This window comes from Ostrea edulis, chromosome 7, assembly GCF_947568905.1.
Source record: "Ostrea edulis chromosome 7, xbOstEdul1.1, whole genome shotgun sequence".
NCBI lineage: Eukaryota > Metazoa > Mollusca > Bivalvia > Ostreida > Ostreidae > Ostrea > Ostrea edulis.
In genome coordinates, this window is record NC_079170.1 from 7913554 (window position 1) to 7939621 (window position 26068).

Here is a 26068-nt window from a genome sequence, read left to right on the forward strand (position 1 = left end):
TAAAAATAAATAGAATGAACATACATCGCTGCCCCTTTACACCGCAAGATCGATGGAAAGCGTCCCAGACGCTGTGTTGGGAAAATCACTCCCCGAGTCTGTCCTCGGTGCACGAGAAAAAATGTCTTAATGTTCAAACCGGATGTAATCACTATTAACTAAATAAACGTTTCCGGACGACCCAACGAATTCCGGTGGCGTCACACTCCCCGCCTGACATCTTATGATGTCACTATGATGAAGGTGTAAACAGGTGAACAACCTCTGTAATGGGTCTAACACACGTAACACAGTTACCGTTCCTAACAAGTCGGAGTTCTACTTTACGTATATGTCCATCGGTGCTGGGGAAGGTTCGAAGAACAATTGCCATCGGCCATTCGTATCTGACAGTGTTAGTATCCTTCATTAGCACTACGTCGTTGACCTTGATGTCTTCCTTTGAAATAGTCCACTTTCGCCTTGATTGCAGACTGAACAAGTATTCCTGTTGCCATCGTTTCCAAAACTGGTTGGCAAGGACTTGAGTGTGTGTCCATGATGTTCTATACATGTCTTTTAGATCAACTGCTTCAAAGGGTCCATAATCGACTTCTGTCTTTTGTGTAAGTAGCACTGAAGGAGATAGAACTGAAGGTTATGTTGGATCAATGGATACATTAGCCAATGGACGACTGTTGATAATAGCACATGTCTCATACATAAAAGTGTTGAGAACATCATGTGTAAGAGGCTTCTTAGACTCCATGATGATGGCATTAAGAATTCTGCGAGCTGTTCCAATGATTCTCTCCCATATCCCTCCCATATGAGATGCGTAAGGTGGGTTAAATATCCAAGTAGATCCATTTTCCACCATGAATTTCCTTACTGGTTGAGATTCTACGTTGATAGCATTGATGTTAAGTGCATCTGTACTCCCCACAAAGTGAGTTCCTCGGTCTGAATGAAATTCGGTAACCTTGCCACGAATCGCTAAAAAATGAAGGCACTAGAAGTCATCTCGTCCACCAGTTCTATATGCACTGCTCTACTAGCCAAACAAGTAAATAAGATTGCTCATCTCTTGGAATTTGCTACTCCTCCTCTTGTTTTCCTAGCTGATACTTCCCAGGGTCCAAATGTATCAACTCCTACGTAGGTGAAAGGTGGCGATGGTTTACATCGAAAATCGGGTAAGTTTCCCATTTTTTGTATTTCCGGCTTCCGGTGTAGTTTTCTACAGGTAATACAAGAGTTTAGTACTGATGATACAAGTCTCTTGGCGCCCATGATCCTGTCACATGGTTCTTCTACACATCTATGAAGACAATATGTTGCGACTGATGGTGAAGGGGAATTTCCAAATAGGTGCACACACATTCTGTAGTTTCTTAGAGGCTTTGTTGGGTCGTTATTTCCAAACCAAATAAAGCGGACAAAGTTTCGATGTTCTTCGTCTAAGCGAAACATATGGAACATCTGTTCTATATCCCCTGTGATTGCTACGCGTTCCTTGCGGAAACGTAAAAGGACACCTAGTAGATTGTTGGTAAGATCAGGTCCCTGAAGTAATGAGGAATTCAGTGATTGTCCTTGGTAAGTAATGGATGAGTCGAAAACCATACATATTTTGTTTGGTTTCTTTGGATTGAATACCGGAAAGATAGGAAGGTACCAACACTCTTCTCCCTCTGGAACTTCGGGGGCTTCCTCAGCAAATCCATGATTAAACAGGTTTTCCATAAATTTTATGGCCAAATCCTTCTTCACAGGATCACTTTTAAACGACGCAAGCAGTGAAAAGGTTCTCTTTAGTACTTGTGCTCTGTTGTTGGGAAGCTTAGTTCTATTTGACTTCAGTGGGAGTGGAGCTGACCAATGTCCAGTGCTGTCCTTGTGACACATTTTCTCCATAATTTCTAAAAATTCTCGGTCTTCGATGGACAATCCCTGAATGTCGTCATCTTTAGTTCGTTCAAAGATCGGAGAAAATTGTATTCCAGTTTCACATGACAGGTGAGAATCAGAAAGTTTTTGAGGTGTAGAAATGTTCAAATGAGATGAACATGGTATGAAGTGAGTTCCTCGTCCGGAGAGTAAGATCCGAGTCTTGTTCACTATCACTTGTTGAGGTCTATGTACTTTGCCTAAACAACAAACCCCTATCACGACCCAGCCCAAGGGAAGTTTTTGCGCAAATGGTAAGTTTGGTTTATCAATCCTTTGTTCCAGTACATGATGAGCATAAGGAACATCCCGTCCAATCAGAAGAACTTCAGCGTTGCTATCTATTGGTGGGATTTCAGATTCCAAGTTTGACACGTGTTTGTATGATTTCACTACAGCTGCAGTTGGGATATCCTCATAGGAGATTGGGATACCATCACACTCTATAATGGACGGTAAGTGTATCTGCTCATCACCATTAACTGATGATACTATGAAGTAGATGGCTTGTCTCCCGGAGACCATGCTTGATCCATTGCATGATGACAAGATATAGGAAATGTCTTTTCCCTGAATTCCAAACTTGTCGAAAAAGGATGACCTTGCAATAGTTCTACTGCTCTGATCATCAAGAATCACATATGTTCTTTTCTTGAGATCCTCACGTCCAAATGGAAAAACATCCACCAGAATGATTTTCGCACAGGGTTTTCCATTGAATGGCACTGAACAGACTTGAGTGCATCTAGTTGTGAGAGATCCTGATGAATAGTACTCCTTAGATCTTGTACTTTCAATACTGTATGAATTCTCCTTATCCTCCCCGCCTTGGGAATTATTCACGTGTAATGCCCCACAATGACTATCACTCTGACACGAGTCACACTTCAAAGTCACAGTACAGTCTCTTGCTAAGTGGTCCTTAGAGTCACAACATCTGAAACATATTCCGATTTCTTTGAGGAGCTTTTTTCTATTGTTGATAGGAAGTGCACGGAATTTACGACAGTCTTTGATAGTGTGATTTGATTCATCTCTGTGTTCCAGAAAACATACTTTCTTTTGTCCTGTTAATTTGCTAGGTTTGATTTCAGTTTTTCTTGAACGAACTTGACTTGAAGGTTTCGGTTTAATCTCCTTCTTCATTGGTTCACTAAACTGAAATCCAGGATCGTTTCTCACACGACATAAGTCTTGCATGAATTTCACAAAGAAAGTGAATGGTGGGTAAGGAACATTATACCGATTCTTGTATTCTGAAGCTTTGTTTATCCATTTCTCTCTCCACTGATAGGGTAGTTTGTTTACGATTGGTACTATTCCGAGAGAGGTATCATAGTAAGATAAGGCTGCTGAGTATCTAGGATTCTTTTTCACACCGTCAACTTGAGTCAAGAGGTCCGATAGTCTATAAAGTTCTTTGGGATCTTTCACAGAAAGTGATGGAAAAGCAGCTATCTTCAATTTTAGCGAGTTATCAATGAGTTCCATTGCTCCGTATCGCTCGTCTAATCTGGTCCATATTTGAGGCACTCCTTCATAAGGATTCTCCGTGTTGGCTTGTTGAATATCTGCTGCATGTCTGGAGGATTCTGGTCCCAGCCATCTTACAAGTAGTTGTAGCTCCTCGAATGCAGAAATTTGTAAGTCACTCACAATAGATGTAAAGTTTAGTTTCCATTCATTGTAAGCTTCTGCCTCATCATTAAATGTTTTAAATCTGGATAATAAAACTTCTTTCCTGAGTAGGAATCTTGACACTGATTCCATAGAGTTCTCTTGTGGCTGTAGTTCACTTCTGAAATGTTCATTTCTATGAGGAACTGAAGAAACATCATTGTAGTAGTAGTCTTTAGGAATAGTTTGCGCAATTCTAGGATTCACATGAGTGTCTAAACTTAATCCACGGTCTTGAGAAACACTGTCCACATAATCCGCGACACGCTTATGTCGGTCACTAGGTAACTCATCCAAGAAAGAATTTCGGACACTATTGTTTTCACTCTCAGCTTCCTCAAATACTCTAGCTTCTGCATCTGCAATGGCGGCCGACTGTGTCTGTTCAAGGATTTGGATTTGTCCTTCGATTTTAGATTTTTCGGTTTGAAGGTTGACTTGTTTTCTGATGAATGCTAGTTTAGTTTTTTCTGTTTCAGCTTTCTGTTTTAGTTGAATTCGTTGAGACTTAGATGCATCGCTGAGAGAGCTTCTGGATCGAGGTCTATTGGAACCACTTGCACGTGAAATAGTGTCTGCTGCATCCAGTAGAGCGTCCTCAATGCGGTTCATCAGTTGATCTATGATGTCTTCTCTTTTACGGTACCTTGGTTCTTGGATCGAGTATTCTTCGTTACTCTCTGCTGTATTTGTTCTTTTGAGAAATGAGAGGAAGTCATTTGCACAATCACAATAAGTAAGCTTAAGATGTCGAAGCTCTGCTTTTATCTTACACAATTCTTTATAGTTATTTTGTGTAATAATTTCATCTATGTCAGCTATGATTTCTTCAATCTTTATCCAAGCATTTTCTTCCTGAGATTTATAATTTTTCAAAAAGGTAGAAAATTGAATCAAGCCTTTTTCTGTCATGGTCTTCAGTCGACGTTTATCCTCAGATTCCTCTGTCTGTTTGTGTACATTCTCACTTTCCTCAGCGTTGAAATCCGCCGGTTTTCCTCCAGTTGCCATATTTAATCACCGATGTCAGCAATATGTCACAACTAGCTCACGGTAGATTTGCACATACCATATATAAACAAACATGTCACTGTCCAAGGAACACAGGAAGTATCACGGAATACAAGGTGATGGTACAGGTAAGGAGAGGATTAGGTGGGAAGCCCATCTTCACAGGTATCCGACATCCGCGGAAGAACGTCTTATCCCCAGGATAGGTCCGTTGTCGATCCTCGATGGGTGGTTGAGGTAGAATACTCACGATTTTGTTACTGTTCTGCCACAGCTCTCTGTTTTGTCAATAAAAAACGCCCAGCAGTTTTACCTCTTTATTCATGTAGCAGTAATTACGGTAACAAACTGAAATACATATAAACAAATTCTGCTCACACGTATATCAGAATAGTTGACTTAATAAATTCAGAATTTCACATTTACTTTAGAAAATATATAATTCAAATAGCATAAAAATAAATAGAATGAACATACATCGCTGTCCCTTTACACCGCAAGATCGATGGAAAGCATCCCAGACGCTGTGTTGGGAAAATCACTCCCCGAGTCTGTCCTCGGTGCACGAGAAAAAATGTCTTAATGTTCAAACCGGATGTAATCACTATTAACTAAATAAACGTTTCCGGACGACCCAACGAATTCCGGTGGAGTCACCTTTACTCAATAATTCAGCTTAACGTTATCATATTTGTAAATGAAAACGTTTTCACACATTACTTTATAATGACATCACTGTAAACACTATGTTTTAATGTTCAGTGTCTTATGACGTTGAAATTTGTTTTGCTTTACTATGACGTCACAATGAACAATACGTTTGAACAGTCAGTATGTAATGACGTCTAGATTTGTTTAATTTTAACGTTCCGCTGCTTGTGAAGTAACGTCGCTGTTACTAAATAAAAGGTGAAGATAACGAACAGTGATCAATCTCATAACTCCTACAAGCAATACAAAATAGATAATTGGGCAAACACGGACCCCTGGACACACCAGAGGGGGGATCACGTACCTAGGAGGAGTAAGCATCCCCTGTTGACCGATCACACCCGCAGTGAGCCCCATATCCTGATCAGGTAAACGGAGTTATCCGCAGTCAAAATCAGTGTGCCAAGAACGGCTTAACAATCGGTATGAAACACGTCAGACAACATTTGACCCAATGCGAGGTTGTATTGACGAACTAGATCGTTATAACGACCATAGAATTTGCGAAATGCTGACTTCAATCGAGACTGTTGAAATCCCTGTACCATCAACTTGTTTGTGAGTAGCTTACCTCGATTTGAAAACTGACTATACCCAGAAAAAGCTCTTGCATATCGAATGTAAATCTTCTGAAGGTTTGAAATGAAAGCGTTAAAGCTTTACTAAACGTCTTCATGTATATATATATATATATATATATATATATATATATGTATATGTATATATATATATATATATATATATAAAGCACAAACAAACAATTATAACACCCAACCTTACGTTTACCCCTAGGATCTAAACGATACATGTGATAATCAATTAATTATATATAAAGCACTAAATAATCACAACTAGGTACTGGAAATTTTCACCCCAGTACCTAGTTGTGATTATTTAGTGCTTTATATATATATATATATATATATAAAGCACTAAAATGACCAACGACACGAACAACGTGATTGTCAAATTTTCGGGACGACCCGTCCCTTCTTCAGGACAAACGAAAAGAATTACATAATGTGGTCAATATCAGCAGAGCATAATAACAAAAACTACATATAAATACATCTAGCACTACAACTACACAAATCTACAAACGTATTTACAACGCAGACTACATGTTTTTGGTCTTTAGGCTTGCCAATCAATGTTAAAAGTGGAGCGAATTAGGACATGCCTTATTCGTCCAAAGAGCTGATCCAAAATGTCCGAAAATAAAAATAAACTTAATTAATCTCAAGTGGAACGAGTTAACCCAAATACGTTGACAAATAGTAAAGGTAACTCGTACCCAGAGAGGTTCTATTTTAACCATGCATAATTTATAAAAGATAATAATAAGTAACAAATACAAAAAATAAATAATAAATGAAAATAGGCTATGTAAACGAAGTAAGAAATGAACAAAGTTTGAGAGAAAGATAATGTAAACAACAAGTTTGAATAAGTTAACAAAATGGACCAAATCTAAACAAAAACAAAGAATAGACAGCCCAGGAAGTTGAATCAACATCAGACATTCCCGTACTGATCATATCTAGGGGAGATGTGTATAAAAAACATAGAATCACGGAAACTGATAAATGGGTTTTACATGTAAGCAATCGGTTATGAAGTTCAAAAAAAAAATTAAAAAGATGGGCTGATTGTAAACAGAATTGAAAAGAAAAACAAATGTGTTCAAAGATGGTCATAGTACCACTGTTATGGACATGATAAGACGAGCAGGTCTAGATGAAGCTTAAAATCTAGTAAGGGTTTAGCCCGTATTCATCCTGGTGAAGTCAGTAGGTTTGTTGATACCATGCAGTTCAAATGACTTCAACCTGTGCATCCAGAATTTTTCCTTCTGCTTTCTTTCGGTATCTGACCAACTAGGGTCATGATTAATAACCACTACTGTCATGTCCTCCCATCGGTGGTTATTGCCATTGAAATGTGTTGCTACTGGCAAATCTTTTTTGGTTCTGATGGAGGACCGGTGGTTGTTGACCCGTCTGCGAAGGTCTGTTGTTTCTCCTATGTACTGCTTCTGGCAGATATCGCAACTGATGAAATAGATGCAGTTATTGGTTTTGCAGGAACAGTTTCCCAATATTTTATAACTGCGACCCGTGACAGGACTGCTAAAACCCTCAGTGTCGGAGCTATATTTGCGTAATTAACATCTGAGGTCTGAGCATGTTTTGAAACCTCCATTGGGTAAATTGTTTTCCAGTTTAGTCCTTACTATCATGTCCTTCAGGTTTCTGTGACGTCTGAAGGATGCCATCGGTGGTTCCTTAAAAACACCAGCCATTCGTTTGTTGGCATGCAGAATGGGCAGGTGTTTCTTCAGAATACCGTTGATGTTCTTGAGGGCGGGATGATACGGAGTGACCAATGGAACCCTGTCATTCTGAGGTTTTTCTTTATACTGGAGGAGGGACTGTCGGTATATATATATATATATATATATATATATATATATATATATATATATATATATATAAGCAATAAAGCATGCCTCAAAGTGTCGAATCCACAATATGGATACAAGGTCAAATACAACAAATTATACAAAGCACTAAAATGACCAACGACACGAACATCCAGATTGTTAAAAAGCATAATAACAAAAACCACATATAAATACATCTAGCACTATAACAACATTAATCTACAAACGTATTTACAACACAGACTACATGTTTTTTGGTCTTTAGGCCTGCCAATCAATGTTAAAAGTGGAGCGAATTAGGACATGCCTAATGTTTAAACGTTGAACAAAAAGACATAAACTTATCATCATTGTTGAAACCTGTATTATATCATATGAAGTAACTATTGTTGTTCATTCTCTCATTTGCTTTACCAACGAATGGTATATCACACTGTATTTCACATTGTATTTTTTGTAAACATGCTTCATTTCTAATTCCTCATTAAGTGGCTGTTATTTGATGGAGATGTCAAGTGTACATCTGCGTCTGTCATATTACCATCTTCTTTACCACACGTTAACTTCGTGTGCTAAGATCTAGATGGGGAGACAATTTTGTGTCTTGCAGTTACAAAAGAAAGGTGAAGATAACGAATAGGTATCAATCTCACTACTCCTATCAGCAATACAAAATAGAGAGTTTGGCAAACACGGACCCCTGGACACAACAGAGGTGGGGTCAGGTGCCTAGGGGGGGGGGGTAAGCATCTCCTGTCGAACGGTCACACCCACCATGAGCCCTATATCCCGATCAGGTAAACGGAGTTATCCGTAGTCATAATCAGTGTGCCAAGCACGACCTAACAATCGGTATGAAACACGTCCGGCAGCAATTGACCCAATGATAGATTGTATTGACGAACTAGATCGTTATAACAACCATAGAATTTGCGAAATGCTGACTTCAATCGAGACTGTTGAAATCCCCGCGCCATCATGAAAGGTGAATATAACGAACAGTGATCAATCTCATAACTCCTATAAGCAATACAAAATAAATAGTTGGGCAAACACGGACCTAGGAGGAGTAAGCATCCCCTTTCGACCAGTCACACCCTATCATGTAGAACAATGAAATTAAAGAATTTGACTCAAATATATATGGAAAGTCCAGTACAGATACATTTGCATGATTCTTAATAAAGGCAGTTTCATTGTTTTTATAGATTTACAATTAAATCAACGAATTAAAGTGTAAAACATTAAAGTAAATCTGAAAGACATAAAGGCAAGAACTTAACACACAACTTAAAAATGGTAAAATTAAGAAAAAAAATATTATCACTTTTTAAGAGTTATTAGTATCTAGATTTCTGAAAGAGTGCAAATTGTAACAGTCATTCTCCTTCAACTGTAAACGTACATATCAGCAGTTTTCAAGAAACCATGCATCTGAAATGAATATGAGTTAGTGAATCACTAACCTTATTCAGTGTCTATGCAATCAGTTTCCACGAAGTGTGCTTGACACATGATGTCTTCTTTGCCAGAATTCCATAGTTTACTAATTTCCCTATCGATACACTTGATTGTCGAATTCCATTTGTGACGCAAGGTGTGTTCGAGAAAAAACTTGTGCCATCCAAAACGCTTACAAAGACGTATGGAGCAGTACTTCAACATGCTGACAAACGTACGCCGTGCTAAATAAAGCGTCTTTGTTAATCTCATAAACCGAAACTAATGTTAAGAACCGAAATCTTGCTGGCGTAATTCACAACCTCTTCTTTACATACTTAAAATTTTAGAAACAGATTCATTTCAACTGTGTACATGGAAATATTGGCCCCGTTTTATTTGTGTCCCTTTTGTCCTTGTCAGTGGCTGACTTTAAGACTGAGCGAAACTATTTTTTCCACATATGTCTTTAAACACAAGTGTGTCTGAGCAGATACAAAACGGGGCGAAACTTTCAGCAAGTACAGAAAGGCGAAAATAACAGGGGACGAAAGGAAGCCGACATACAAGTGCTTACGTCTTGTTATTTGCATCACCATCATGAAAAATGGAAGATAACGAACAGTGGTCAATCTAAAAATCCTACAAATGATATAAAATTAAGAGAACGCACACGGACCGTGACGTCACAATTAAACTAGAATTGTCCCAGGTATTTACAATATGTGTTTTTATGATTCTCATTACAATCTATAAGTGAAGTATATCGACAAATATGATTAGTGTAATCATTTAACTGACCTAGCTATCATGTGATGGTATTGACATTAGCAATGGGAAAACAGTAGAATTACACATTGCATGCAATCTTAATCATTGAACAATTCATTTTCAAGAAAGTGTGATTTTCAAGAAGATCAAATCTTCATCATTTTGGAAAATACTAATACACGAATTTGTAAAGACACCATTGCATAAGCGAGTATAACGTGTTTACCTTTTGCTTGTTGATGTCGTTGATGCGATCATAGATATTGAGTTTGCTGTAGTTTCAAAAGCACTCTGTATACTAGTACTCTCCACAGATGTACTGTAATCATTGTCTGTTGTCATTAGTGTTGTATTCTTGTCTTCTACATTTTGATACTGGAAACAGTATGGATCTACGAAACATACATTGTACATGTAATATCAGAATTTATACTTGTATTATGAAATATACTAGCGTTAAAAAACATGTGCATTATTTAATATATGAAAAAATAATAATAAAAAAATAATGAACACATTTTATTTTTTGCAATATATTCGCTATAACATTTCATAATCTATTAATGTTAACGTCGAATAACGTCAATTTCAGCACACTCGAAAGAAGCTGGTATTCGAGCTTGAATTAACAAAGTTAATAGCGCGTGTGACCACCATTTGCATTCATGAATGCTTGACAACGGCGCCTTATTGGTGACAGAAATGCTTGAGGGATGTTGTTCTAGATGTTGGTTAAAGGCTGGCCTAAATCAGCCAATGTCACTAGCTGATTAGGTAAACGGCATAGACGTCTTTCCATTTCATCCCAGACGTGCTTGATCGGCGATAAATCGGGGGAAACAGCTGCCCAAGGCAAGACAGATTTTCTGTCGAACAAAAAAGTCCCGACTACATGTGCAACATGTGGTCTTGCGTTGTCTTTCTGCAGAGTGATGTGATTTTGTTGTCTCTGTATGAAAGGTATCATATTTCGTTTCGATAGCGTACGCCGGTGAGATTTCCATTGACAATTTGTAGAAGGGTCTTTCCACGTGCTGTTATTCCACCACACACCATAACCGAATTGTCGACGTTGCACAACACAAACGTCTTGGTACCGCTCTACAACGGCCGTCATTGATATGCAAATCAAATCAAATCAAATCTGGATTCATCAGTGAACAGAATATTGGCCCAGTCCTGTATTCTGAATTGCAGATGTCGTCCGTACCACGCCAGTCTAGCGATACGATGATGTTGAAGCAGTATTGGGCGCACCGCTGGTCATCTTGGTCTGTTGTTGTGCTCTCGCAGACGATTACACACAGTTCTTGGACGGATTGGTCGAAGTCCAGGAATGCTACGAACAGTCAAACGTGTTGCCTGAAAACGATTTCTCATGTACACAAGTCTAATGTGGTTGTCCTGTCGACACGACGTCACACGAGGACGCCCAGAACGTGGTCGAATCCGAGTGTTACCAGATTGTTGGAAACGTCTCCATAATGACTGGATGGTGTTCTGATGAACTCCAAAGTGTCTTGCTACGATATGTTGTGCCATTCCCGCTTGAAGCATCCCGACAGCACAATTAAGTTGGTTTTCGCTGAGTCGTGGTATGACAGAAGAGTAAATGTTGTCAAAACTAAAATGCTTTCCTGAACGAATAGTGTCCAAACAAACCTTTTACGCTTCTTACTCCAAACAGTATTGGCCAGTAAAACTCGTGCGTACGAACATGTGTTTACTAACCATGACAAACTCCGTCCATCTGAGTCGGGTACTATCCGATATTGTTAAAAAACAGCACCTTTATCGATTGTTTACATTTTATAAATATAAACAATAAATATAGAAAAATTATACTGAATTTTATAATGCAGTTTCTTTTTTTCGCTAGTATACATAATACGCGAATACTTACATTCATAAACCTCATTTGAATAGTAAAAATAGGGACATGTTTTGCAGATTGTGCCATAATGCTCCTGAATAAGTTGTCCATATTCGTTGTATTCAGGACAATAATGACCTAAATAGGGAACAACATTAAGGATTAAATAAAGTTAAAAGAAAGAAGATCGCGAAAACAAATGGACAAATTAAGCAATGCACATCTTACCAACAATAAGTACGTCGGCAGCACAAATCTCCAGCGTAGCATTCCTATATGTGTTCATTACACAGTGATAATTCAAAGCTTTGTAATCAGCACATGTTTTCCCATATGCAGAACAATGTTTCTTTTCTGAAGCTTTCTGCCAAGCTGTTGCGCTCTCTGGACATGAATTCACATATTCTATCGTGATTGTAGGATCTAAACACTGTTCTGCTGTGCTAAACACTGGGTGTTGCAAGAAAACCTAAGTAACATTCAACAATGAAAAATTTACTCTCAACACATCTACATTAACTTAGTTATATAAACCACTGGTACAAACAAGCGACGGAGTTTTGCCACCCTTGTCTAAATGTTTCAAATAAAACATATTGAAAATGCAAAAGCGTTAAATTATACCATTTAACATGAATAATTTAGCTACACCAGGTAACAGGAAACAGTTTTGCACTATAGGCCTGGTCAGCTTCTTAAAAATCGTAAAATATATAATTGAAGTGATATTACAGGTGTAAGATAATTTAAAGGTATATGTCAAGTGTAGCTGATTTCTTAAAGAAAACTTTTAATATCCAACATGCAGGTATCACCATGATTCCAAGCATATAGATGGGCGCAAATACGCAAGTATGACATGCCGTCAGTTGCTGCAGAGATTCAGGTGAAACAATCAAAAGGTCTGCTGCTAAGAGGAAAGATGGATGCCCCAAGGTGAAAGGTAAATTTTTAAGGAGGCCTAAGAAAGTTGTTGGTTGTACAGTGTCTAAGTCACCTCGCATGTAATTATGATGGGATTTCAGTGGTGAGGATTTAGCCCGAATGAGAGAAAAATCAAGACGAGCAAAGGGCATCTGCCTAGAGTAAGGTTTGTGCACCAGCAGCAATATGTATGGATTACATGCAGTTTAGAGTTATGATGTATCAACTACAAATATGAAATACAGGTATTGATATAAAATCAAAAATGATATTTCATTTGTCTGTCATCTTTGACGTATACCTTTACCTACATGTTTCAGACCCCCCCCCAACCCCCACCCCCACCCCCCAAAAAAAACTGTCCCCTGCCACCACAACGCATGCTAACGGGTGAAAAAACTAATTCAACAACAATTCTAATGTTCTAAATTTGGATAAAAGACTTTAGCCTATAAATACAACGAACAATATTTCAATTTATACATCCCATGGTAAGTAAAGTACAAATCATATATCTTACATAGATTAGCAGACCTCTGTAAAACATTCTTTGTCTTCATTCACGAAAAGTTATCTACAGATTCATCTTGATCGCAAATGTTGAATAACAAGTACACTACAATAAAGAAAACATTGAGTTAAGTTCTAGGTACGTTTGATTTTAATAATTCTTAAAAGATTGTTCATTTTATGTCCTTTTTGACAAACGAGATGACTTCAGCTTCTCCAAACTGATTATCAGAGACGTCATCAATGTGTAAGAACCAAACGGATCGACTGGTTCGGTATGCGAGGATATCTTACAAACAAACCCATAAGTTAAATATATATATCTCAAACATCACAGCCAACGGTCATTCTCCATCAATTTCACATTCAATATACTGGTCCACGCAACTTCAAAGATTCAAAACATCTTACAAGTATCATCCAAAACCTACACAGCTAAACAAAACATCAGCACAGAGTTGAAACTACAGCGTCTAGGGGGTCCTTTTGATCTATCACCCTTCAATAACATACAAATTTCCCTCTAAGTTTAGTGCCAAAAACAAGGACGGAAATTGCCGCCTCATACATCATCTTTTATACCCTGACAACGAGTCAATTAATCATTATATCCCACAGTCAGAATGCTCAGTTCGTTATTCAAGCATTGGTGATGCCGTTGCCATTGTATAAGTACTCGGCCAGGGTACCCTGCTAACTAAATCTGACATCAAATCGACCTTTAGACTTGTCCCAGTCAATCCCACAGATTTTGAACTGTTGGGTTTTAGATTTAAAAAAAAGAGTATTTCTTTGATAAAATGCTCCCATTTGGAGTCTCCATTAGCTGCGCCATCTGGGAAAACTGCACTCCATTGGATAACTAAAACTCAAGGACAAAATACGGTCATTTTGCTCAAGTACAAAGGTTACCCTCAGGTCGTTGCATTCCCTCATTGGACTTCTTGATTTTGCATGCAGCGTCATAGCCCCAGGCCGGGCATTCTATCGCAGACTTATCGATGCAACTTCAGGCATTGAAAAACACCACAAAGTTAAGGTTTCACTTCAAAACCTCTCAGCCAACACTATTCAGCTTTATGTGCGAGTCCTGTCATATCTCCACAAAATAAGGCTATTGTCAGATTCAACTACGCCATTCTTGGTAATCAAATCAATTTAAGGCCTAAAACGCACAAACCTCCCTAAACCTGATACTCGCTGCCCAATTACCATCAAGATCCTGCATCAAGTTATGCGAGTACTCTCACAAGTAACCTCATCACAGTACGAAACAGCCCTGTTCAAGTCGGCTTTTTGTTTAGCATATTTTGGTCTTCTGAGGGTGGGGGAAATTACAGTCATAAGTCAAACATTAACATACCATCAGATCTCAGGATATCATCATTGGTCCTTTAAAAACTTATGTCAAAATTCTTATCCCTCATTCAAAACCCGATCAAACAGGGCACCAAACCACTTTAGTTTTTAAGAGGGAGCCCAAATTCCAGTCAATATGTCCAGTACATGCACTACACATGTTCCAGAGCCTGAGACCTAAAAACATTCCGTCTTGTTCATTCATTGAGTATAGCGATGCAGTCCCCCTTACTAGATATCAATTTAACGCAATTCTACAAAAAGCTGTGGTAATTGTTGGGGTTTAGAGTCATTTTGCAACATATAGCTTGAGAATCGGCAGGACCACTGACATGGCTTTCGGAGGGGTCTGATTCTGAGATAATGAAATCCGGTCGATTGAAATCAAATGCATTTGCCACATCCATTGGAATATAATTATTCATGGCATATATACTATTACCTTCTATACAGTTTAGTAATATACTACTTTCACTGATCCATACAAAGTCATTATAGGCAACAAAACCATCTGGTTCATAGGCTCCTCAATTCCAGCAACAGTCCAGTGGCGCGCCATGCGTGGAATGAAGTGGCATGACCTCGTTCCCCACGTCCTTCATCTGCTTAAATTAAGTACAAGCACTAGTGCGCCGCTTGAATGGGAGCACGTTTTTGAGCTGTCTGTAATTATCAAAGATTGTAATGTTGTTTCAAGTGCAAACTTGTGAATTCATATTTCACCATGTTGGTAAAGTCTTGAGGAAGACGTTTGATAGTTTTGTCTGCGGATTGTTTTGTATTTTTGTGTATATTTATTGGGTTTATTTTCAAACTGCTGTCGATAAACTACGGTGAGTTGACATCAGTCAAAATCACAACCGCAATGCCTTTTGTGTACGCTCCACTGGAGTTAAAATCACTCAAGTATAACAATAGCATGTCAACTCTTAGACGTGATGAACAAAATAAAACTGCTCGGAATTAAGAGATGTTATCACGGTCTTAGGTCGAGAAGGAAAAAAATTAAAACGAAAATAATGGAACAAAGGAGTTCATCTGGCTCTTTTGCGACCTCTAAGCTGACGACTGATTGATTACTCTTTTTCAATTGCTAACACATAGTTGATATGTAACGAAGTTGATGAAATTCTTCACCACATTACAAAAAGCAAACTGGATAGTTGTTGCGTAACGGAAACTTTGTTAGAAAGTAATCCAAAACATACAATTGTCAGATCTGATCTTAACGTATCTGGCTATAACTTTATCGATGTTCCCCGGAAGTTTCGATCAGGTGGCGGAACGGGTATCATGTACAGAAACACTCTTGATGTAAAGTTGGTTAATTCTGTACAAAAATATTCCTTTGAATTTTCACTAGATAAATTAGATCGACAACAATGCATATTCTTACAGTGTATCGTCCTCTTTAATCAGCAACGCATTCAATGACCACAACAGTGTTTTTTTAAGAGTTTACATCTTTTCTAGAAGAGATTGTAACAACCCACCGCATTGTTATCATTTGTGGTGATTTCAACATTCATTACAATAAAGTTTACGACTTAGACACAATTGCCCTCAACGAACTCTGTGAAGTTATGGGATAAACTCAACTTGTGAATTATCAGACACATCAGTCTTGTTATACACTTGATCTTATTATGGTACGAAACAATGATAACATAGTCTGGTCCGAACCAACCGAAAATTGTCAATTAAGTGACCATAGCTCCATTCATACATATATATCTCTACCTAAGCCTAAGATAACTAGAGAAGTCCGGAAAGTGAGGAAACTCAAAGACATAAATAGGACAGACTTTCTTAATGATCTTATTCAATTTAATGCAAATGCAACCAAACAGTACGACACAAAAGATTTAGCAAAGTTTTACAATTCTGAACTTCGAAACATCTTGGACAATCATGCTCTTGAAAATGAGAAATTGGTGACGGTTCGGCATACTTTACCGTGGTTTACTGAGGAATCGGGTCATCTTAAGGCATGCTGTAGGTCAGCGGAAAGAAATGGAGAGGCAACAAGACTGTGGACCATGATCACGCATACAGATGTGCTAAACAAGTGTACAGAAAACATCTTAGATACAAACAATCCTATGCCGTCAAATACTAGTGACGAATCATTAGCAGGCGAATTTATTTCATTCTTTATGACTAAAATTTTAAATATTCGTAAAACTTTAGACGATTTCGAACAATTTGATCCAAATTTGGATTCAAATGCCCATACCAGTTTAATAATTTTAAATCAGTGTCTGATGTAGATGTTTAAGTGTGATCAGAAACTCAAAGCCTACAACCTGCCCAACAGACCCCATTCCATCAATACTGATAAAAGAGTATTCTGAGGTGTTGCCAACAATAACTCCCATAGTCAACAAATCTCTTACATCTGGTGTTTTTGTAAATGAGTGGAAAACAGCAATCATAAGAGCACTACTGAAGAAAAATGGTTTAAAGGCGATCTTAAAAAACTATCGCCCGGTGGGTAACTTCTGCTATATTTCAAAAATTGCCGAAAAGTGCGCACTAAACCAGTTTATGAAATACCTGGAATTGCGCAAAGACTTTCAGATTACCAAAGTGCATACAGAAGGGGCTTTAGTACCGAGACAGCTCTTCTCAAACTCTCATCTGATATTTTTTTGGAAAATGGAAAAGCAACAGGTCACAGCGGTAGTTGCGTTAGATCTTTCCGCTGCTTTTGACACGGTTGATCATAATATACTCGGCAAAGTGTTACAAACTACTTTCGGGGTGTCCGATTCAGCATTGCATTGGTTTAAAACATATCTTTCCCCCAAATAGGTGGAAGTGCATATTAATTCGTCTAAATATCAACCAAAAAATCTTGAATTTTCTGTAGCACAAGGTAGTATATGTGGGCCTGTTCTTTACACCGTTTATGCTAGTACTTTACAACATTTTATCAAAGACTCCGGAGTCTCACTACTTGGTTATGCCGATGACCACTCCGCATATGATAGTGCACTTATTAATGAATAATACCAAGTGCAAGTGCAAAGTGCCCAGCCATCTTTACAGAACCGTGTGAATAGAACCTCGGCTTGTGTATCAGTGTATTTTTAAGAAAAGCAGAACCCGGGACAAGTATCCCAGTAAATCAGAATAATCCTTGTAAATGATAGTGATTCCATGTATTTAATTATTGGCCCAAGTAGAGCCCGAGGAAAATTTCATATATGCAAGGTGAAGATAACGAACAGTGATCAATCTCATATATAAATTTATAGTTCACTTAAATTTAACCCAAGTAAAACGGAGTTTGTTCTATTGGGAACAAATGTTATCAGTGTCTTCTTCCAAATCAATAAATGTGAGTGGTGCAAATGTAAATACATCTTCCTGCATCAAGTATCTAGGATGCTATTTAGATAAACATTTAACCTTTAAGAAATTTGTAAGTGAAAAATGTAAAACAATTCCTTGAATTTATATTACATTAAGCACATTCGTCAATATCTTACTGATGCAAGGCGAAGATAACGAACAGTGATCAATCTCACAACTCCCATAAGTAATACAAAATAGATAGTTGGGCAAACACGGACCCCTGGACACACCAGAGGTTGGATCAGGTGCCTAGGAGGAGTAAGCATCCCCTGTTGACCGGTCACACCCGCCGAGAGCCCCATATCCTGATCAGGTAAACGGAGTTAACAGGAAGAGAGTTATCTTTTATTTTCAAACGTATTTTATTACAAAACTTCTCATTGGTTACTTCTAGATTTATTATCAAATCACGTTACAGGTAACGTTTACTTTCATTCTTTTGTTAAGAATAGTATTTAAACCCGAGTACAACTGTGCTCGGGGCTTCTTCTGAGCCAAACCTTGCAACAAGGTAATATCAGGAGTTGCCTCACCCTGTATTTTTGATTACTGTTTCTTTATTTTTTTCCTACTTAGTTATATTTTTCTCTCAAGACACATTCATTCCCCGGGATTATTATTTTGGTATTTATCATACAATTGTTGAACTTTATTAAAGGTTTAAAACTTTATTTATTTATCATTTTATTACTAGCCTCACTCTAGGCGGACTCAAACTTACCTGGAAATATCTAAAGGGTTGAATACTTTATATAACACGTATCTTCATTAAAAAAAACCCACACACAACGCGAAGTAAAAAGAACATATCAATAGTAGTGGCAGAATGTCCAACTACTACAAATCTATCTATCGACGCTTATACTCTGTCTTAGCAGTGTTGAATTATTACCACTAAATTAATTACCATTAATGATTCCTCATTAGACAATTACAATCTCTGTAGTGTTTTTTAAAGTTCACCTAAGTTAAGCTTTCCGCAACCCACAACACTGTTTTTCAGTACTGTCAGTACTATCAGTACTTTGATTTGTTTTGGAATGTCTAAATGAATCTACATTTTACCCTTTAGAGTTTCAGAAAACCCAGCAAAATCCCCCCATCTCAATTGTATGGAGTTCTGTGAATTTTAAAGCATAGGAAGTTCCAGAAAAACAAATCGAAAGTACCAAACTTTTTTTTTAAGACACACAGTTTATAGATCCGTTTGTAAATTACATGCAGTGGAAATTTTCATCGAGTTAAAAACCGTAAATTATTGCAAAGTTGATTTTTAAAGGGCAGCGAAATACGCATTACATGCATAGCCGACACACATTTTCTGTCATGACAAATTTTAAACTTCACCTTCGTTAACTACGTTTACAATGTTTTGATAAATAGACTCTGTAAAACTTAGATGCTGGACGAATCGTCGTGGTTCCTAAGTGAATCATTGCGCGGCTCAGTTGACTTGTAATTTTCAGAATCTATGTACATTTTGATTAAAGAAGTTAGACCTTTGTCCTTTTGCATTAAATTATCATGAATGATTTTAATTCTGTGGGATATTATACGAGTATAACCTGGTTTGGTTATGCTTTTTTATAATTCGCTTTGCGGATTATAAAGCGTAAACTGACCCAAACCAGGTTATACTGTGTCCCAGAATTAAGACAATTCCTTAAATATCAGAGTATTATCAAACTTATAGAATATTCACATACAAAAAATGTAATAAAAACGAGGCCAATATACCACTTAAACTAAACTACAAAATCCTGGAAAAATACCCAGCGTCTACATATTGCAATAGTCAGAGCTATAAAAAAAAATAAGTCTATTCTCAACGAGAATTCAATTTTATGCTAATTTGTCTCTGTTTTGATTTCATATAACTCTATGTAAATACTCTATCGTCACGAACAAGAGACAGGTCATCCCGAATATTTGACATTTCAATATTGTTGTTGGTCATTTTAGTTATCACTAGAGATATATCTTTGGAGATGTAGATTGATGCGGTTGAGGAAGAAATTGACAAAATCATCTCAGAGCTTCTGATATGAGACAGCATCAACAAAGGGTGTCAAGACAGCAACTGAATTGTGTTTACAACTAAATGGTTGAAAGTTACTGGAGTTCAAACCCGATCTAAAATAGTATATATTTTCACTACATTCCTCCCCATTTTATTTAAAATTATTGCATTACTAAAACTTGTTGAAATGTTTTGTGCTTTTAAAAACATTGATAAAAGTGAGTAATGACACGGAATGATTAAAACTGCTGTAAACAATCAGACAATCCGATTGTGTACCACATCTTACAAGTGTGTACAAAATATAACTTAACCCAATGTAGGTGAGAATGTTTCCCTAAAGCAACATGTTTGATTTTCACCATGAAGAAACAAACTCTTCCCTGTATAGCTAAATATCAAAGATAGATCCCAAAGAATTCTTCAAAATATCCTGTAGTGAAAGGTGGCAATAACAAACATGAAGTAATCTTTACCAAGATATTTTAATTTCATTTTAATAACTCCTTTCTTTCCCCCTCCTCCCGTTTAAAATATTATTATATTTTAAATAAAATGGGGAGGAATGTAGTGAAAATGAATACTATTTTATTTTTGGTTCTAGGCATCTCATTAGAATGGAATGATCAATGACATCAAAGACTACAGAAAAGTATAACTTTAATAATGCAATGCTAGAACCAGCGTGTCCAGTGCTGTGGCAATGTCATGGTGGACTCGAAGTACATTTATATAGCACTTGATCTTGTCAACACAATTACCCTTAATCATTTTACGTCTAAAACAAATTAGAGCAAAGAACAATAAATACATACTAAGAAATAAATAAAATAACATTAAACTGAGGTTAAAATAGTTAGTATAAGATTAGGCAAAACTATATAGGTTTTTTTTTTGTAAATAACTATTTACATAAATACCGAATTATAAATTAAATGCAAGTTTAAAAAGATGCATGTATGTTTTAAGTTTATTAAACAAAAACAACAGATAATGAATCATATGGGAACGTCACCAATGACAGTGAAGACCTGCAAAATTTAGGGTTATGTTCGGCGCATACGGCCTTTGAGCAGGAAGGGATCTTTGTCTTGCCACATTTGCTGCGACACGAGTCCTCAATATTTGCGGTCCGCCCCATTTATCCGCCTCTTACAACAAACAAAGGGCACTGAGCACTTATTCTAACCCAAATCCTCACGACATTGTCGCACTAGAGGTAATCTCTGATTGACCTTTTCCATTAACCGATCATCGATTCGCCTTGTAAATCGTCGATGTGATGGTATATTCTCGGAACAATGACACCTTATCAAAACGTCCCGATTACTTCCAAACGTTTAAAATATATATGTAGATGTGACTGCGTCTACACCGGCCACACTATACAGGATATATAGTTTACCTAACATTTGTTCTAAGTGTGGATATTCTTTTCTGGTGAAAAAAGTTAATGGGAACGGAACTGTATCATGGAAAAACATTTCTCGTTTACTATCAGGAACACAGATATCTTTACAAATGAGGTGAACAGAGTTTGAAACAGTCGCTCTGATTGGTTATGACTTTGACTGTAGTTGTCATTTGATTAATTAGCCGATATGCTCCGTTTAAAAGTCAATCTAAGATGACCCTTCATGTGAAGTTGTTAAATCTTTATTGAGGCATACACATGTATCAATATCGTGGGACATGAATGATCTCATGCTAATTGCATGTACATTGCATTAGATATAGCCAAATGAGTTTGGTTTCTGGTCGTAATTTCCGTTCCAGGCAATGAATTTCAATCTAAATAGAATTATCGAACTATTGTTTGAATAGTTTGTGATCAATTGTTTTTCAACGAAAAGATATTACGCTTAGTTCCACATACACAAGGAAACATGACTCTTCAACGATTTTGAAAAAAATTTCAGACTACGAAAAGATCTTTTGTCTCGCCTTTCTTTCAAGGAACAACAATACTATTTCTAAAGGCCATTGTGGGGATCGAGATATAAATAGCAGTCAGTTAAGAACATTGGTTTGTCAAAACAAGCTATTAAACCTGTTAACTGTTGTGTGCATTAGGTGCTTTCTTGCTGACAGTGTATGTCCTTGATAAAGTGGGAATAAAATATAGAATGATCTTTAAACACTGTTATGTGCATTATACCTCCATAGGTGAAAGTGGTCGTGCATAAAACGAACACCAAGTATTGTACACTCAATCCATGCAAATGCTTTTAATTATAATTCAAAGTCGTTTTAAAATGCTATACAGGTACTCATGGAAGGGCAATCCTGTATGAAAGGAAAGTGCAACAAAATCACATTGATTTCGGACCAAACCTGAAGCATTGCTTTTACATAGTTTATGCCATCTTAATATGTCCATTTCCCTAACCTGGACTACAGCGTATATCCATGTTATATATAACCTTTGTTTACACTTAAATATATACAATTATGCTTATTCATTCTTTGTGAAAACATGAACAAATAAAAATAATTTGAAAACTAATGTTGAAATCGTTGACGTAAATGTATCCTGTCACTTTCATAACCTGTGTATCAGATATACTGAGAATTTGTAATCTGATCAAATTACTGTAATGGGCCAGTTGCTTTGCAATGTATTGTTTATTACCCAGAACCATACCGATTTAAACATATTCAACAACCTAGTAAATGCGACGAATAGATTTGAGTTACCATTTCTACGCTGATTATATCACATTCATGCATGTAAAATTCACAATATTTAAAACCTTCTTGGGGAAGTTACTCGACCGTCTCAATCTAACAAATATGAGTCATACTCGACCGTCTCAATCTAACAAATATGAGTCATTATATGATTGTGATCAAGAGACTTAAAACATACTTTGATAGAAAATGAAAAGCAAAAACTTCCTCAAGGTTTAACGTTGATCTAATTGGCGATTATAATAACAAAACACCCAACAGTAAATTTATATCGAAAGTAATGAATATCTATTAAATATCTGATCACGAAATCTTCTTTATTTTTCAGACTTTTCTTGATTCATTGTTGATATACACTTCATAATCTTGTAGTTTGCTTACATCTGCTTTGTGCCACGCTGGAAGAGAGTTATGGGGTTTATATGGAACATAATTCTTTTCGTTTAAGACAATATCTATAAAAACCGGAAGGTGGTCATAGGTGAAACTAAAAGGACTTTCTTCAAAAATTCATTATTCGCATGCATTGCTACAAAGAGCTTTATTACACACAATAAGATTTAATGTGGTCTTACTTTGTAAATAGATATAACAGGAAAATTGATACTAAGGCGACCTATATCGTTTCGAAAGAAAGTATTTGAATGTTTTTGACTTGTATGAATTTATACGAGACAGACCAGTTTCATAAATACTGGCATTGAGATCATCTTCCATTACCACCTCCCGTTGAGTGCAGCAGTGATTATACAATGCATCTAAAAGATTTAATTCAGTTTAGTATGATCGAAAATTGCTGTTTGATGGTAAATATGCACCGAGTTTGTATAATGAGTTTTGGTGTTTTCATTTAACCTCAAAACCACCGACGACAGGATATGTCATGCCAAAATGCTGGTGATTCAATAATATACACGTCAAGTAGTGATTGTCGCAGGATGGACGCCAGGCATTACACTAGGAAGACGAGTTTTAAGGTTTAATACACTCAAGTTATACACAAATGTTCATCCTTTACTGTGCCTCAAACAGGTTGGGAACACTTCCCCTATAGCGAGATATTCTCGCTAAAACGCGATTATCCCTCTCTAGCGAGAATAAATATATCCCGTACAACCGAGAAAAACACCCGTGGAGGACATCTCTTCGTGTTTCACGTGAAAAAAAAAGAAAAAGTGCTAAAATGTCCGATACTTCTGCAAATATATTAATATAAACAAAAACACTCACAATGTGTATTGCATTTCAGACTGCTTCCCTCTTACGCAGCAACTTTGATATGCAATTTCATGACTATGTTTGTCAATTTCATAGAAACAATTCGCATCATGTTGAGTGCGTGTCGCACTTATTCAACGTTGCACAGGATTTGCCATTAGTTTCAATGAAGACGCCAAAAACACCTGTTTATGGTAATGTTTATTTCTCGCTAAAGAGGGATAATCGCGTTTTAGCGAGAATATCTCGCTATAGGGGAAGTGTTCCCAACCTGTCAAAAAGGAGTCAAATTAAGAAGGGATCTGTAACGATAGAATTTGTAAAGACAATTTAGATACAGATATACTGTTACAATACACATACAACACTTACTTTACTTCACTTTACACAGACTACATTTTGCTGCAGGCACATTTGATACATTGCATCTTACTGCATACTTCACTATACTATACTATACTACACTTAATAGCATTTTACTGTAAATGCACATTACACACTGCATTTTACTGCATATACACTTTACCCTACTAAATAACATTTTACTGCGTACTCTGGGCGTTTCCCAATACTCTGACATGAACAGTACACCGCACATTTACGTTTAGGTAAATGCATATTCATTTTGAAATAAAATAGCATATGAATGTATTGCATACTCACAAGAACTGTCACAGTAAATTCTAATATAAATTGTAAAAAACTTTGTACGTTGGCCATTTTAGGAATAAATGTGGAATAAAAATATTGAAGCAATGAGTAAACTTACCTCAGAAGTAGTGGACTCTGGTTACAAGGTATTAAAACTTGGTGACTATTACTAGATGGAATACATGAACATCAATGCGGATAAACACGTCTGCACCCGGCAATTCCTACACCCACACTAACTGAACGGGGATTAAATGTACAAGCATACCTGGTGAACGATTAACATACTAGGGAAACACATTGAGATATTCAACTATTGAAAAGGATAAAGATCCTAACATCTATGGAGCTATAATCGGGAAATATATACATTAATTGTGACAGTGATACGTTGATCTTTGTATCGAGTCTTGTGCCTGGGCGTTTTTGTTTAAAACACAATGTGATGTGGTATCCTCTGGTTTTTTAAAAAGTGGACCAATCCAGGTTGTGTGGACCTGGATCCAATTCCAGTGATGTAATATCTGGCATTTCGCTTGTATGAAACGCCCTTGGATATATCCTCATCACGGTTATCAGTCAATGATGCTACATGATTTGTTGAACGCGTGACGGGTATCCTTAGACTTGTGGACGCTAGACTGGCGACAGAGGTTTTCCAATTTCTTAGAATACCTTTGAGTGCGTTGGATGAGCTCAGATTGATTAATATCGTTCATAAGTTGCATGGTTTATCTCGCAGTGCATTGATTCCTAACGTCTTCCCGTTAGATGTACAGGTATATTTCTTGTGTATGTGTTCATTCATGTGTGACGACCCTTTACAGTCTTAAACTGGGATTTCGGAGCTACTGAGGGGGATACATTTTGTTTTCGGTGAATAAGCTTGGTTGGGGATGATAGCAGTGTATTCTACAATAGTGATGGAACGTCAGTCACATTTAAAAGGGGTTGATTGTTTTGCTAATAGAATGAGTTACATGGTTTTTTACCTACAGTTTGGCGTTTGGCTGTAACGTTTGCATATGATTTCATAGGACTAAGATTGATCGATTGTATTTGCTTCAGAATGTATTGAGTTAATTTAGACAACTTTTTGTTTCGTCAATTGCTCTATGATTTTGGTTGTGGATTTCCTGGACATCGAATTCAGCTTGTAAGAATTTATCACTTGCATGTTTGTGAAATGAGTCATATTTTGATAACCTTCAACTGACCTTCGCTTTCATATCCTCGTATTTCAATGCCTTGTGATATGATTGTAAAGATTGTGCAGTCCACTCCACTTATATTGAAGTCAGTTATATTGAAATATCTGTTATATTGAAGTTAAAATAAATCCCCCAGTAGCAATATTTGTGTAGTTCAGGATTGGTTATATTGAACTTTGGATATAATGAACAATTCAGGTCGGTCCCCTGGATTTCATTATATCCGTAGTAGACTGTATTTCCTTAAAATCGTGGAATAAGGGATTTTC

General features: G+C 37.0%; 1 protein-coding gene across 9 annotated transcripts in view; it reads right to left on the reverse strand.

The window, feature by feature from the left end:
* The window catches only part of LOC125653723 (uncharacterized), an 86850-nt gene extending 61759 nt beyond the window's left edge, over nt 1-25091 (reverse strand). For 6 of the 9 annotated variants that reach the window (XM_056143189.1, XM_056143188.1, XM_056143190.1 and 3 more), the window contains exon 1: nt 25-5886. In XM_056143189.1, coding sequence (XP_055999164.1) covers nt 1060-4617 — 3558 coding nt within the window. In that variant the 5' untranslated portion in view covers nt 4618-5886 and the 3' untranslated portion in view covers nt 25-1059. Of the gene's footprint in view, nt 1-24; nt 5887-10208; nt 10375-11885; nt 11994-12083; nt 12325-13299; nt 13396-16604; nt 19088-24600; nt 24621-24706 lie in introns of those variants that run through there. The other 3 variants (XR_008796590.1, XR_008796588.1, XR_008796589.1) reach the window with 3 other exon arrangements.
* Between the last annotated feature and the right edge of the window lie 977 nt (nt 25092-26068).